The sequence below is a fragment of the Schistocerca gregaria genome, chromosome 3 (genome assembly GCF_023897955.1).
Source record: "Schistocerca gregaria isolate iqSchGreg1 chromosome 3, iqSchGreg1.2, whole genome shotgun sequence".
Taxonomy (NCBI): domain Eukaryota; kingdom Metazoa; phylum Arthropoda; class Insecta; order Orthoptera; family Acrididae; genus Schistocerca; species Schistocerca gregaria.
This window is the reverse complement of record NC_064922.1, coordinates 311,502,320-311,517,478: the sequence shown is the minus strand read 5'-3', so window position 1 is coordinate 311,517,478 and position 15,159 is coordinate 311,502,320. Positions and strand designations below refer to the sequence as shown.

The following is a 15,159-nucleotide window of genomic DNA, read 5'->3' as shown; positions in this document are numbered from 1 at the left end:
TTTATAGGTTTAACAGAGTAAGACAAGTATTACAGTTTGTGACTGTATTTAGGTCCAGAGGCAGTTTACTTACCTCACACAAATACCCAGATTGTACTCTTCCAGTACTTCAGAAAGAGAGCACTTAGTGACTTTAAACAAAATCAGCACATACTTTCAAACCTGTACAAAACTACTACTTGCTGACAACCCTTATGAACTACATTTTTCACTGTTTTTGCAGTAAAACTGCTGCATCAGACATGGTGATTTAACTTGTTACTTTTTTTTACTACTAATGCTATTTGCAACACATTTCAGAGATAGCATCCACATACACTGCCGAGTGTGTCTGCAAAAATTACATAGTTCTAGACATGTAAACACTAAAATGTGTGAAAAACTAGCTTTTGCTTCAAATGGGAAATTACACAATCCATTGTTTCACATAATGAGAGTACTCAGCGACCCACAATGAACTTTAAATGTAACTTCATACATTTTCTAAACTTTTTCTCTTTTACATGCTTAACATGGAATTTTTAAAACATTAACTCATTTGTAAAGTAATCAGAAATTTTTTCTTCTTTTAAGAACAGTCGGTTTACTGGTAAAAAAAACTAACAAAATGTGTAGGACACTATTTATACATGTTGTGTACACACTGAAAATGATCCAATGACGAGGGCGCACTTATGTGTTCGCGATGTGCGAATAGTAAAGTACTCAGTTTGCTAATTTCTCCCATCACTTGCATTACTTGCAAGGAGAGCTGATAGATACCACCAGTTACAGGTGGTGACTTGTGCAGACTGTCTCAAAATTGACTACAAATTATTACAACTCACATTATAAGGTAATTCCACCATATTGTAAAATTTAGGCCTCTGGATGGTACAGTATTTTGTGACACTCCATAGGACTGTTCTACATGGTGTGCGAGAGCCTAATGCAAGTTGTGCATAGCGCTGGAAGCTGGAAATCTAATACAGCGACATTTGACAGAAGAGAATGAGCATACGGGTTTATCTGATTGTGTTTAACCTTAAAGCAAGAATGAGCACTATATAGAAATATGTTAATACACAGAAATTAGCCAAAAGAACATAAAGAAGGGTTGCAAATCCGGTACTAATTGTAATGGTAAATCAAAAATTGAAACTTTTTCTGCATAGAATGGGGATACTGGTTCCGTGGGACAACTATTTTCTGTATCATGTCACATTTCTGAGATACAAAATAAAAACAAAACCACATTAATTTTAATTCCAAGATGTTCTGAATATTGAAAAAACTGAAGTAAATTACACAAAACCTGAAAATTACTGAGTCACACTGATGAACCAAACCATTATGATCAACTGATCAACAGCTTGTTGATCAACCTCCGAAACACAATGCACTAGCTGTTCTGCACAGCGTTGGTCTGGCAAGTCCCTGGTATGTTTGGAACCTGATGTCTGCACACAGGCCACAAAATTACTGAAATTATAGGCCGGCGATTGTCACATATTGACGATGTAACGACTTGTACATTGTGAAGCTTAAGGCTGCTGGAAGCCTGCAAGGGCATTACAAAATAGGAAATCAGAGAGAATGCAGAGAGCTTTTAGGTTATTGGACGTCAACCGTAATGGTAGAGCCCTGCGAACTGCAGTTATTCTGGGCAACTGCCCAAGGTAAGAAGTTTCTTTTCAGAGTATCAACTGTTGACTTCATCCACCGCCTACTGTTCATTTCATAATGATTAACCACTGACTTTGAGCTCATATTCTGGTCACATCATATGACAAACATCATTGTGTTACACCTTGCTGGAATCGTGGATATGTCTACTTTTATTTGGTGTATGAATATTACATTTTGGTTGAAAAGGGAGTGGCATATGTGGTAATAAATTTCCTTCACACAGTTTAAAGGTAGAACCCTACACAAATTGTCATTGCTTTCCAATTAGTCGTTTTGTCCTAATAACTGTGGGCATAGATTGGTGCAATTCACCTAATGGTTATACATATTAACAAAATGAAAAGCTCAAATGTAAGCTCCATTGTTGCTTTCACAGCTGTTATGTTTTTATTCACATAAATCTACATGAAGCACTAATATAATATTTTTAATTTATTTGTTTTTCTGTTTCTATGTGCCACTCATGTGTGCTATGTTTCTGGGCCTCTGAAAAGTATTTGTACTTAATTGCCCAGCATTGCAGTGTTTACATTGCGGCTTCCCATCAGATAGGCAACAATCATGCGCCCATTCATAATTGTTTATTTATTTGAGACAGTGTTCATAACATAATTAATTGCCTTCCACTTGTGTGAAACCATGCTTCATTTACGATGTTGTGAAGAATCTATGGTGTTCAGTGTACATGCTTACTTTGAGGCCAAAACAGAACAGGGTGCAAGCAGTTCCATACCAGAGCCAATAAAGAGAACTTCTGAATGTATCAGTATTACAGAAAGGACACTGAAGTGCATTTCTAGGTAATGTAGAGAAACTTCATGTGAGTGAGTGACAGAAGTTTGTATTTGACGAGTTTAGACAGGGAGTCATAAGAAGAAAAATCCACGACATATATGTGGAAAAGCAGTTTCCAACAGTAGCAGCCGTGTCAGAAAAATTAAAGACTGAAGTGGAAGATTTTTCTGATATGATTGAAACAACCCTTTGGTGTGCTTTTTGAAAATTGGGCTTTAGATATGAAAAGGCCAACAAAGAACATGTGCTGATGGAAAACAACCAAGTAGCAGGGAAAAAGAGATGAGTTCTTGCAAGAAATAAGACACTTGCACCACACTGGACAGACTGTTTATTAATCTGATGACATTTGGTGTGGTGCAAATTATTCCAGAAAGTTTGGTTGGGGAGCAGTGGCGACTTCTGTGTAAGAGCACAAGGGCACATGAACAACCTAACTTTCAACACCTTGTGGATTTATTGGTTATTTTTAATTGAATGCTGTTAAACTTAACACAGAAACTGCAATCTATGTTACACATGGCATTAAAATTCATCGCACTACTGCTCCTCTACACTCTCTGAAACTTGGCATCAGAGTCGCGAGCACACCTTCAGTTGTGCATGTTTTAAGGAGCATTTGTGCATGCACAACTCAGATGACATAATTTCCTTACAGGCCAAATAAATACAGATTTAATAAACTGTGCACAGTTCATGATGTGTACAGTTAGCCCTTGCCACTTATCTAGAAGTTCACGTCACTGTCACCACATGGTAACAGACTGCAGCACACTTTTATCCCCATTCGCTTGGCACATTCCTCCGATATGCTATAGAGTGTAGTAAAATTAGACTGAACATCAGTACATGTTAAAAGTGAACTGGCATTAAACCTATTATGAGGTTTTCTGAAGGAGTTATAACATATGACACTGAGAATCATAAGGGCCTAAAGCATATCACTGTCGATTGTGAGATTGTAACATTTATTCATGCTCCTGAAATCTGTTTCACGAAAAGCCATATCACTGGTTTCTCTGATATTCACTTGAATGTGGGACTGGCTGTGGTTAGCTTTAGGTCCTTGTGGATCTCAGAACAAGCAGCTCTGTACTTAGATATGTACAAAAAACCAAATTCCACAAAACCAATTCTTTCTTTTGTCAGATAACTTATGCATTTACTATTGTTACTAATGCTGTTATTATTGGCAGTGGTTGTAATTATATAAACTTCTTGATAAGCATAATTGTTATACAGCAGATGCCAGTATTTTCACACACACTCAAATTTATTTGATTCTACAAATTTGTGAACAACTAGAATGTATGTTCACAAGCCACTCCTGGTTGGCAGGCTTTATGCATCAGAAAATGTCTATGATTATCACAGAGGAAGTGTTCAAGAGTGGAATGGCTGGAAAGGAGTAATTCAAACATTGTCTGGTTCTGGAAAAATGATTATAATGTGCCACATTAGGAATGACGATGGGTTCATGCAAAATGTTGGCTTGTATTTTATTGGGAAAAAAGGAGGTGCTGATTATTATTCTGAAATGAATGCCAAACACTATGAAGAGTGGTTTAGGAGCTGTCTCACTAAAGTACCAAACCGATTTGCAAAGGTTTTAGATCAGGCTCCATATTATACACTGATAAATTCAGTATTATGAAATCAATCTACAAAATGGAGAAAGCATTCTATTATTTAATGGAACGAAATAATGTAGAGCTTCCATCTCATTACCACAAGGAATTTACTAAAGCTGGCCTATTGGACTGCAGGTGACCACCCTTTAGGGCACAGGAATACCTTTTGGAAAGTATATTGCAATCAGTAGACAAGGAAATTAAACTTCTGTGGTTACCTGTAGCACACTGTGAACTGAACACCATTTAACTTATTTGGGAATTTGACAAGAACAAGGTAGCAAAGGAGAACAAGAATTTTAAAACAAATGATACCTTGCAGTTGTGTTGCTACACACACACACACACACACACACACACACACACACACACACACACACACACACACACACACACACACAAAACAGAACTATTACTGATCCAAGTGGACGATTGCAATAGCAGCAGCAATGAAAACAATTAGGTAGGTTTCATTTCAGTCATCATTCTTTACCGCAAAATTTATTCGAGCTAATTGACTTTTCTGTTTACTGTTGAAATGTGTTATACAAATGTTCATTTATTGTGAGTTGCTTATATACTGAGAATTTATTTGTAATTTCTCATAGTATTTCCCTCTACTCGCAACAACAGCTTTATATGAAAAAAATGCACTTCATGCTGGGCTGAAGCTAGCTAATGCCCTACCAAAAAGTTTCACAACCCTTCCTAGTAACAAATTAAAAGATCAGCTAAAAAAAATTCTAATTGAAAACCCTTTTTATTCCTTAGACGAGTACTATATCTATATGAAAAGTGCTTCATAAGTATGTCAAGCTCATAGTTTAAAGTAACTTACAACTAATACGATGTTGATAACAACAATTTTGTAATATTGTGATTGTATACTACCAAATGTAAAATGCCTCAAATGTAAAATTTATTAATACAAACAAACCATTAGTTTTTAAATTTATAAACTGACGTATTCAGAAGAATAATCTATATGATGTCCTGAAACTGTATTATTTCTAGGGATTGTATTTGATTATTCGATGTTGAATAAATATTATTATTATTATTATTATTATTATTATTATTATTATTATTATTATTACAAAAACTGAATGCAGCACTGCTGTACTGGAATGTGACTATGAAGTTGCCAATCTTCACTGATGGACAGGTGCTTATGGTACATTACAAGAGTGGCAATGTGTGGTGTGACAACACCACCCCATCACAGCCTCACATATATTGCTGCTACCAACACAACTGCTTTGCAAACTCTTAACTAACAGACAGGAGAGAGTTCATAAGTGAAGACGTATGATGTAACCAACAAAAGTTCAAGTTTAACACCAGTGCCTTCTCTGTCTCAATAGCTACACCAGCAAGTTCAATTGCATCTTACACTTTACATCATAGCAATGAAACAAGTAATTAAAAAACAACAGAAATCCGGCTGTAAACAGAACAAACTGTACAAAGGAAATTTTTCTACTAATTATGGTCCAATTTTTGTGCATCTGTAAAGCTGACACTCACCAAAAAATGCTAGAAATAGCACAGTTTCTCTTAAATATTACTGCATATCTTGCCCCCCATTTCAACTAAGATGTAATATTCATTCACTAAATAAAATTAGACATTTCCACATTTCCGGCCAGGTATAACATATCGATGTTCTTGATATACTGCGACCAGAATATGAATTCAAAGTTAGGGGTCAATCATTATGAAATGGATAATAGTCGCTGTTATAAGGCATCACAGTAGAAGATGGTCAGAAAAAGTCATGTCTTAGCAAATGCAGGAAGTTTGAAATTTGCCCTGTGAGGGGCATTTATACTGGTGAGAGTGCTACACAAGTGATCTCCACTCACGAAAGGCCTTTTGGCAGGTCCTAATGATGTGAAACACTGTCGTCGCTGTTCCCGTTTTGACGTTTAGCTTTCATCTGAATGCTGTTGCTATTCAACTAGGAGTCTGTTAAAGTAAAGTCCAGAAACATCCCCACCTACCGTACAGGAGGAGGGGAGGAATCTGAATGTGGTTGGCCAGAAGCATTGTGAAGGTGCAGACAGGTTGAGTCCTCTGAAGTGTCTGTGGATTGGTGGGCCGACTATAGGAAGGGAGAAATAGGGCACTGCCATAAGCCTTTAAAAAGCCATGTTTTGTGTTCAGACAGGGTTCTCATTCAGACCATTAGGACACCAGCTCCATGTTACTCATTGCCATCCTCGGTAAGCTCCTACAAGTCTGTTTCTCCTGAAGGGGACCTATATACTGTTACAATTATAAAAGTTGACAGGCACATGCTTCTATATGTTCCTGTAGACAAATCTTTTTTGTTATCTAAGCGTTCTACACAGTGATAAATTTTGACATATGTGGCAACTCCTCCTCTCACCTTATTCTCTCTACCCATATGTGCAGCTAGTTTATAACTACTGATATTTACGTTTTCCATATCAGACACAACGTGATGCTCAGACAGGCATAGTGTATCTATTACATTATAAGATTCAATGTCATCTAAGCAAACCAGGAGCTCGTCTACTTTATTCTTCAATCTCGGGATATTTTGGTGAAAAATTGTAACATTATTTTTTACTTTAATTTTGTGAGAATCTACTTTTTTCTTAAATCCACCAATATTTTGGTTAAATATGGTAACATTATTTTTTTACTTTACTGTTGTGAGAATTTTGTGAGTTTTGAACCTCTTTAGCACCTGCCAGCCTGAACTTCTCATTGGACGCTGATATTAGTCAAAATCCACACCTCTTGTAGGTGCCTTACGACAGTGCTTGGTGCTTCTGCAAACAATCAGTCTGACTGCTGAGAGTTTGTCTTTCTGCATTTGCTCCTAACCGCTCAGTAATCACAGACTAGCCTGTAACCACCTGTCTTCCCTCTATCCTGTGTTATGACACGATGTACTTTGTGGCTGTGGATCTGGCACCAAACAGCATTCCAAATGTGTTCCATCAGCTTCAGATCATGCAAAATTGCTGGCCAAGAATGCTCCTCAAATTACTGTGTATATGATACTGACCCCTCTGACATGTACAGTTAGTTATTCTACTGAAAAATACCATTGCCGCCAGGAAATACAACAAGCACGAAGAGTGCAGCGCGTAGGTGGTCCACAATAATGCTCACTCAGTCTACAGCTGTCGTGGTGCATTCGATTACTACCAAAGATCTCAGGGAAGCCCAAGTGAATTTCGCCCATAGTATAATAATGTCCCTACTCGGCTTCATCTGGCGCACAGTGTGTGGGAGGAGCAGCCACTTGCCTGGATGATGGCGTATCTGGACATGACCATCAACCTGGTATATCAAGAAATGTGATTCAGGCAACTAGGAGTCACTTTTCGATTGGCCCAAGGTGCGCCATGTCACCAGGTCACAGTTGTTCACGATTTGTTTGAAGAACATTCTGGACAATTCAAGCGAATGATATGGCCACCAAGGTCGCCCAACATAAATCCCACTGAACATTTATGAGCATAATCGAGACGTCCATATGTGCACAAAATCCAGCTATGGATGGCTATAGAGGCAGCATGCATCAAAGGAGGTGCAACATTATATTTGGATGTATCCCACTACTTTTGTCACTTCAGTGTAAATTGTCTTATCATTCTCTCTTAACAAATACCAAAAGTAATCCCTTTGTAACTGAAATTTTCCTTGCTATAAAAAGAAAGGCAATGTTCATGGTAATACTGATTTTTTGGAAGCCTACAGCACCATTTTTTGGGGTGAAAATCAAGTTGCAGTTGTGAAAATATATGTTTAGTTACGTTTTACACCCCATTCTTTGTAGTTGTTCACTGTGGAAGCTAATTATCTTCTCTTCTTTTGCCCATAAAGCTATGAACAATGTGCTTGAAATATGTCCAAGTATGTAAATTGGTATTCATGATGACACATCAATCAAAAGTTTTAGGATTTGTGTTCCAATAAACGTCTTCCAACCTTGCTTCACTGATATTGGGAAAAACAACTTTAAAATGATTGACAGACTCATCCTATTTTTGCAAAATTCTTTATCAGGCTTAAAAATAGTAAGCAGAAGCAGTGTGACTTGACTTGGCACAAATAAGGGTTGGTTTTTAGAATTTCTCTTTCATGCAATATGTTTTTGTCTCATAGACCAGTCATATATGTTACCCAAAAACATGGGAAATAGTAATTCTTGGAATCAGCCTGTAAAGGTGTAAGCAGCGAAACCATTTTTAAATCACAGTACATATATCGTCAGCTCATGATCTTAGTATTTCATTTAACAGTTCTTCTTCCAATATGAACTGATGTATGCAACTAAAACATTATGGCTAATGATTAGCCTGCCACCTAGTGACTGTTTTTGAAACCAACACTATATAAAACGAAAGTAAGGACATAACTTGTTGGCTCTTTTATATCAGAATGTGTAAAAGAAATAAATGAGTAGAAATGTAAAAAAATACTTGATTTAAAAATTTTGGCAGCGTTATGCGATAGATTTCTACAATAAAAAAAAACAACAAAAAGAAAAAACCCACGGGAATTAATATACTACATACCTGATGCAAAATCGTTGTTGATCATTGTTGTAAGTGAGCAAGATTATCACAAATTTTACTTTAAACAAATAGATGCCATATTGGATGTAATCTGGTCAACTATTTTGCTTAGTGGTGTTACGTCTTTTGGTGTATTAACAAACGATATCAAGCGAGCTTTGTTAACAGTTTAAACAAAATAATGCCAGACGACTACAGTGTACTGTGGAGCAAGTTCGTAGTAATGCACAGTAGGCAACAGTGGAAGAGAAAATACGAAAAAAAACTCATCTGTCAATTTGCAACACGTAAATTTTATTTAATAAAACATAATTATGCCATACGTACTCTTTTGATGTTGTAAAACAAACACAGTGTTATGTCGGCGACTGCTTATTTTCAGAGCTTTAAAAATACTGCCCACTCCGTGAACGGGGTTATTTTCAGTTCGAAACTGCTACAGGTTAATTTTCCTCCGATAAATTGGGCGGTTGGGGGTGTGGCTTCTGCCAGCACGGGGCCCGTGGCATGCACTACATTGCTGTGTGGGTACATCACATGTGTCTGTTCCGTTTGTATTTGAACGGCTGCAAACAACACGGGTTTTTAACCGGGAAGCTGTTACCCAAGCCCAGTTAGCATCTGGGCGGGAGGATACGAAGGAGCTCCCTTACGTCTCAACGTACAGGAACGGGAGAAAGTGGTGTGCTTTTCAACGTGCCACAGCGTATGACATGCATGTAAGCCTTCAGAAAAAAGTAGGACGGACGAAAACAAGAAAAAGGTATGCAGTAAACATGGGTTCTAAAGTGCATACAAGAGTTATGAGCACCTATTCAGTAGAAGCGATGTATTTCACACCAGCGAAGATGAGTAAGTGCTTATACCTCTTAAGCTATGCATTCTGGAGCTCGTGGTTACTAGTGTGTTTCGCTGCGAATGATCGTTCTTTTCATGCCCCTGAATACTGACCATTCCTCCTGGGACACACTGTATGTTTCGTTTCCTGCTTTTGAGTAACTATAAACACATAGCAATAACCTGATCTTTTAAAGTCAACTGCAATTAAACCTAAATTCAGTACCTATCAATCTTCGTCAACAGTGAGAGCAACAGCGTTAAACGAGCAATCGCATGAATTTGCCAATAGAAATGCGACGTTTTCCAACATCCGCTCTAAAGCCTATATTTCCATCTGTTCACTACACAACGACCAACGCTCTCACTGCTGCGATGAACTTGAAGATGCTGCGACTTGGCTACAATCTCAGGAGGAAGACGCAGAAACATTTTGTTAGCTCGTTCAAATATTTGATGATTGTACATCATTCTCAATTCTAAATTTTTTCTTGTAGGTAATTGTTCTTGAACTATTTTCGTATTTTATTTATGACTAATGGAGATTATGTCCGCACTTATGCCTAGAAATTTTGAAAGAATAGCAGCGCATCTCCCACAAATCCACTTGTTTTGTCGCTCACTGTGAAACTGACGTGAGCTGCGAAACCTCGCTGCCGCCCTCCGCCCCTTCACCCTTGCCGCATACCGGCATTTTCTTGTGCTAAGCCCTGTGTTTGAACAAAGACAAACTTTCAAAATATTAATAGATATCGTTATAGTTTTTAGTCCATGTGTGTGTGTGTGAAAGAAAATGCCGTAGACTAGACGACTCACTTGAAATGCGAAGAGACGGAGCCACGGGCTGGTGAGATCTTCTCGAGTATGAGGACATCGTGCCCGTGCTCTTTGAGTCGCACCGTGTTTGCTTCCACCCCTCGGAGAATGCGGTCAAAATCGTGCTTGTCGACACGCAGAAAATGGCAGTTGTTTTCTCGTAACACGATTGTCGCTGCCCTGCACAGAGAACAAGTATGCTAATTAGCTTAACACAAGTGTATATTATGTACATTACCTATAATACGTCGTCATAGTGCTTTAAAGCTTCAGAAACCTCGTGTGGCATAATCAAGAGAAACTTTTGGTATTGCAGAACGGAGACACTTTTCAAATCTCCAACGTACCGGCAGTGCCAAGGAATTATTATCAAGGAATTACAAGTCTGCTTGTAGTAGTATCCTGATAGATAACGTCTGCCTTTTGCAGAATACGAGTTCATAGCATGTAAGCTCCCTTGCCCATCTCGATTAAAAATTTGTTTCTTGTTTTTAGGTGAGGAACTCAATTTATCTTAATGTGTCCTATTATTTTTGATGGACCGTAGATTTACAAGATGAATCACGAAAATTTAGCGCATCGGGTATTTCTCGAACGAGATGTGCAGTTGGTGTTTTTACAAAATGTGTGGACACACTGAGACTTAAGAAGTTAGCCAATACAGTGATCCCGTAAATGGCGGCAAATATGTTTAATAGCACCAGGTGTCGATTTATTAAAAAGAACTACTCTTAATTTTATTAAGAATATGCCAACAGAAGTTATTTTAACAGCAAAGGAGTTTGTTGCGCGGTTGTAATGGAAACAGTTGATGAGAAATCATCTTAGGGTCTTCCGCTAAGAGTGCTGTTGCAAACAGTGGATGTGTGTGTACAACAGCAGCCTGGTTTATTCTACCCAGCGAGCTCAGAATGAGAGCCCTTAGCTGCAGTACACAACTTCCGGGCTTGCATGTAGTGTTCGTTGTACACTGAGGCCTGCCTTCGCAACTAAAGACACAAACGTACTCTTTCGTACGTTGACGCTCCACTCTGTGGCAGTCTGTTGAAATGACTTTTCGTACCCAGAATTTGACTGGCAAGATGAGGAGAGGCGGTAACGCAAAGTTCCTGACCACTAGTCTACGCGGCAGTGTCCTGCATCAACTTCCAATCGTGAGGGCATGTGGCAATGTTGACGTGACTCGTCCGCTCCGTATCTGTGAAGCTGGAGACTGTCGACTGGATAGAATGCCAGTGGTAGCTCCCGCAGAGCGACAAATTTCTTGGTGTGCAGTGACGATCTTCCATGAACTGAACACTATAACCAACAGATGCCACTGCGAACGACGTGAATTATACAATCATTTTCGATTTATAACGCGCATTTCTCTGCCTCTGAAAGGAATATGTGTTGTTACAAAACTAGGGTGACCAGACGTCCGGATTAATCCGGACATGTCCTCCTTTTTCTCTCTTTGTCCGGGATCCGGGCGGATTTTTACAGTGTCCGGCTTTTTCGCAAAGTTGAGCGTCATACAGTTATATTCACAATTCGTCCCGTTCTATTGCTCTTTTCTTAAAATATCAATAATTGTTAAGGAATGCATGTATGTTATGTCTATAAGTAATAAACTCATTTATTAAAATTGAACTTATGTTTGATGGGGAATACAGCAGATAAGGATACCACACGTCAGCTTTGGACAAGCCACATGAAAGTAGCCAATCAGGAGTGGCGTTTAGGCAAACGTCTTTTTTAAATCTTAAAACTACGCGTAAATGTAAAAACAATTGATGCCACACTGCCACCACAATCAATGTTTTTTAATTTAAAATAAAAAAATATTGCTCTGGGAATCACCACCTGACCATCAGTAACAATTAACTACTTGTTTTACCGATAATTCCCGGCAGTCACGTGACTTGTCCAAAGCTGACGGGTGGTATCCTCATCTGCAGTTGGCCCGTTTGATGTGTCCTCTTTTTTTTCTTCTTTTGTCCTCCTTTTTGAAGCTGTTTGTCCTCCTCTTTAAACAATTGCATCTGGTCACCCTATACAAAACACATAGGCCTATCTAACATTTTTGGAATCATTGAGAGGCCCTGCGCGTACAGCCATGCTATGAAAACAGCTCATCACTTGAATGTCCGGGATGAGTCAGATTTACGTTGCCAAGATAAGTCAAAGTCTCCTTCAACGACGTAGCATCAGTTTAACCTAAATTCTGAATATGTGGCAGTGGGTTGCATTTAACTTTTTTCAATCTATAAGTTAATTTTAGGAAAACCACTGGGGCCTAGTAGTTGCTATACATACCTTGGAGCATCATTAATGAGTGCAAGCTTTCCGAAGTCATCACCCTCTTGCAACGTCGTCACAGTTCCTTTGCCATGTATGACGACGTCCACTGAACCCCTGAGTATGATATACCAAGACCGTCCTTCATCGCCCTGGTTGAACACTGAAACAGTGAAGCATTAATCATGTCACTTTCTAAATACTAGTCGACGCTCTATTTCTCTGCATATGCAACAGCACGGATAATATGAATTGATAAACGCCGTAGTTGATAGGTGAGAGCGTGATATCAGTCTTTCTCGCGTCAAATACTAATGCCGTTAGACAGTTGCTGTCCCGTATTTTCTGTCACATCGAAGCTGGATGCTACCATAGCATTAACATGTTTATATCAGTGTTACTATTACGAAAATATCTCTATATTGTTACTCTTGTTTTCCCTAGACGCCGTGTAAACGTTATTTCCGCTGTAAGTTACTGTTCAGTGTGGATTTCAAACAATGACTCGAGATTAATATCAAGTATAAACTTTTTTGGACACGAAACGTGCAAATTCAGACCATAAGCCATCGAAAGAGAGCTATAAATTATCGTCTCATGTAATACATTTGTGTTTAAATTGCATGGTCTCTCTCTTAGCGCCATGTTAAATTTTTAGAAGACCAAGAACTCGTTATATACCAAAATCAAGGCATATTTTCCTTCTGCTCAATGTCACTCCAGAAGATTGTCTTTTCAAGTAATCTGGCCATACGCCGAAATTTTCTATTACATATAACACCTAAGCCTTTTGGTTCTCGAGTTCTCACTGTACATCCAATACCGAATTTCCTAACACTATAGCTCGACAAGAGTCGATGGACATGAAAGGGAAACAGTGGTTGGGAAAGGAGTAAGACAGGGTTGTAGCCTCTCCTCGATGTTATTCAATCTGTATATTGAGCAAGCAGTAAAGGAAACAAAAGAAAAATTCGGAGTAGGTATTAAAATCCACGGAGAAGAAATAAAAACTTTGAGGTTCGCCGATGACATTGTAATTCTGTCAGAGACAGCAAAGAACTTGGAAGAGCAGCTGAATGGAATGGACAGTGTCTTGAAAGGAGGATGTAAGATGAACATCAACAAAAGCAAAACGAGGATAATGGAATGTAGTCGAATTAAGTCGCGTGATGCTGAGGGAATTAGATTAGGAAATGAGACACTTAAAGTAGTAAAGGAGTTTTGCTATTTGGGGAGCAAAATAACTGATGATGGTCGAGGTAGAGAGGATATAAAATTTAGACTGGCAATGGCAAGGAAAGCGTTTCTGAAGAAGAGAAATTTGTTGACATCGAGTATAGATTTAAGTGTCAGGAAGTCATTTCTGAAAGTATTAAATGATGATGGCGTCCTCTTGGGTAAAATATTCCAGAGGTAAAATAGTCCCCCATTCGGATCTCCGGGCGGGGACTACTCAAGAGGATGTCGTTATCAGGAGAAACAAAACTGGCGTTCTACGGATCGGAGCGTGGAATGTCAGATCCCTTAATCGGGCACGTAGGTTAGAAAATTTAAAAAGGGGAATGGATAGGTTAAAGTTAGATATATTGGGAATTAGTGAGGTTCGGTGGCAGGAGGAACAAGACTTTTGGTCAGGTGAATACAGGGTTATAAATACAAAGTCAAATAGGGGTAATGCAGGAGTAGGTTTAATAATGAATAAAAAAAATATGAGTGCGGGTAAGCTACTACAAACAGCATAGTGAACGCATTATTGTGGCCAAGATAGACACAAAGCCCATGTCTACTACAGTAGTACAAGTTTATATGCCAACTAGCTCTGCATATGATGAAGAAATTGATGAAATGTATGATGAGATAAAAGAAATTATTCAGGTAGTGAAGGGAGACCAAAATGTAATAGTCATGGGTGACTGGAATTCGTCAGTAGGAAAAGAGAGAAGGAAACATAGTGGGTAAATATGGTTTGGGGCTAAGAAATGAAAGAGGGAGCCGTCTGGTAGAATTTTGCACAGAGCATAATTTCATCATAGCTAGCACTTGGTTCAAGAATCATAAAAGAACGTTGTATACATGGAAGAATCCTGGAGATACTAAGAGGTATCAGATAGATTATATGATGGTAAGACAGAGATTTAGGAATCAGGTTTTAAATTGTAGGACATTTCCAGGGGCAGATGTGGACTCTGACCACAATATATTGGTTATGACCTATAGATTAAAACTGAAGAAACTGCAAAAACGTGGGAATTTAAGGACATGGGATCTGGTCAAGCTGAAAGAACCAGAGGTTGTACAGAATTTCAAAGAGAGCATAAGGGAACAATTGACAGGAATGGGGGAAAGAAACACAGTAGAAGAGGAATGGGTAGCTCTGAGGGATGAAGCAGCGAAGGCAGCAGAGGATAAAGTAGGTAAAAAGACGAGGCCTGCTAGAAATCCTTGGGTAACAGAAGAAATATTGAATTTAATTGATGAAAGGAGAAAAAATAAAAATGCAGTAAATGAAGCAGGCAAAAAGGAATACAAACGTCTCAAAAATGAGATCGACAGCAAGTGCAAAATGGCTAAGC

At 38.6% G+C, this 15,159-nt stretch overlaps 1 protein-coding gene across 4 annotated transcripts in view; it reads right to left on the bottom strand.

Moving 5' to 3' along the window:
• LOC126354710 (rap guanine nucleotide exchange factor 4) overlaps nucleotides 1-15,159 on the bottom strand; it is a 1,235,035-nt gene that overhangs the window by 105,054 nt on the left and 1,114,822 nt on the right. For all 4 annotated transcript variants that reach the window (XM_050004554.1, XM_050004556.1, XM_050004555.1 and 1 more), the window contains 2 exons: nucleotides 12,605-12,749; nucleotides 10,307-10,486 (listed from right to left, as the gene is read on the bottom strand). In XM_050004554.1, the coding sequence (XP_049860511.1) occupies nucleotides 10,307-10,486; nucleotides 12,605-12,749 (325 nt within the window). The remainder of the gene's footprint in view (nucleotides 1-10,306; nucleotides 10,487-12,604; nucleotides 12,750-15,159) is intronic.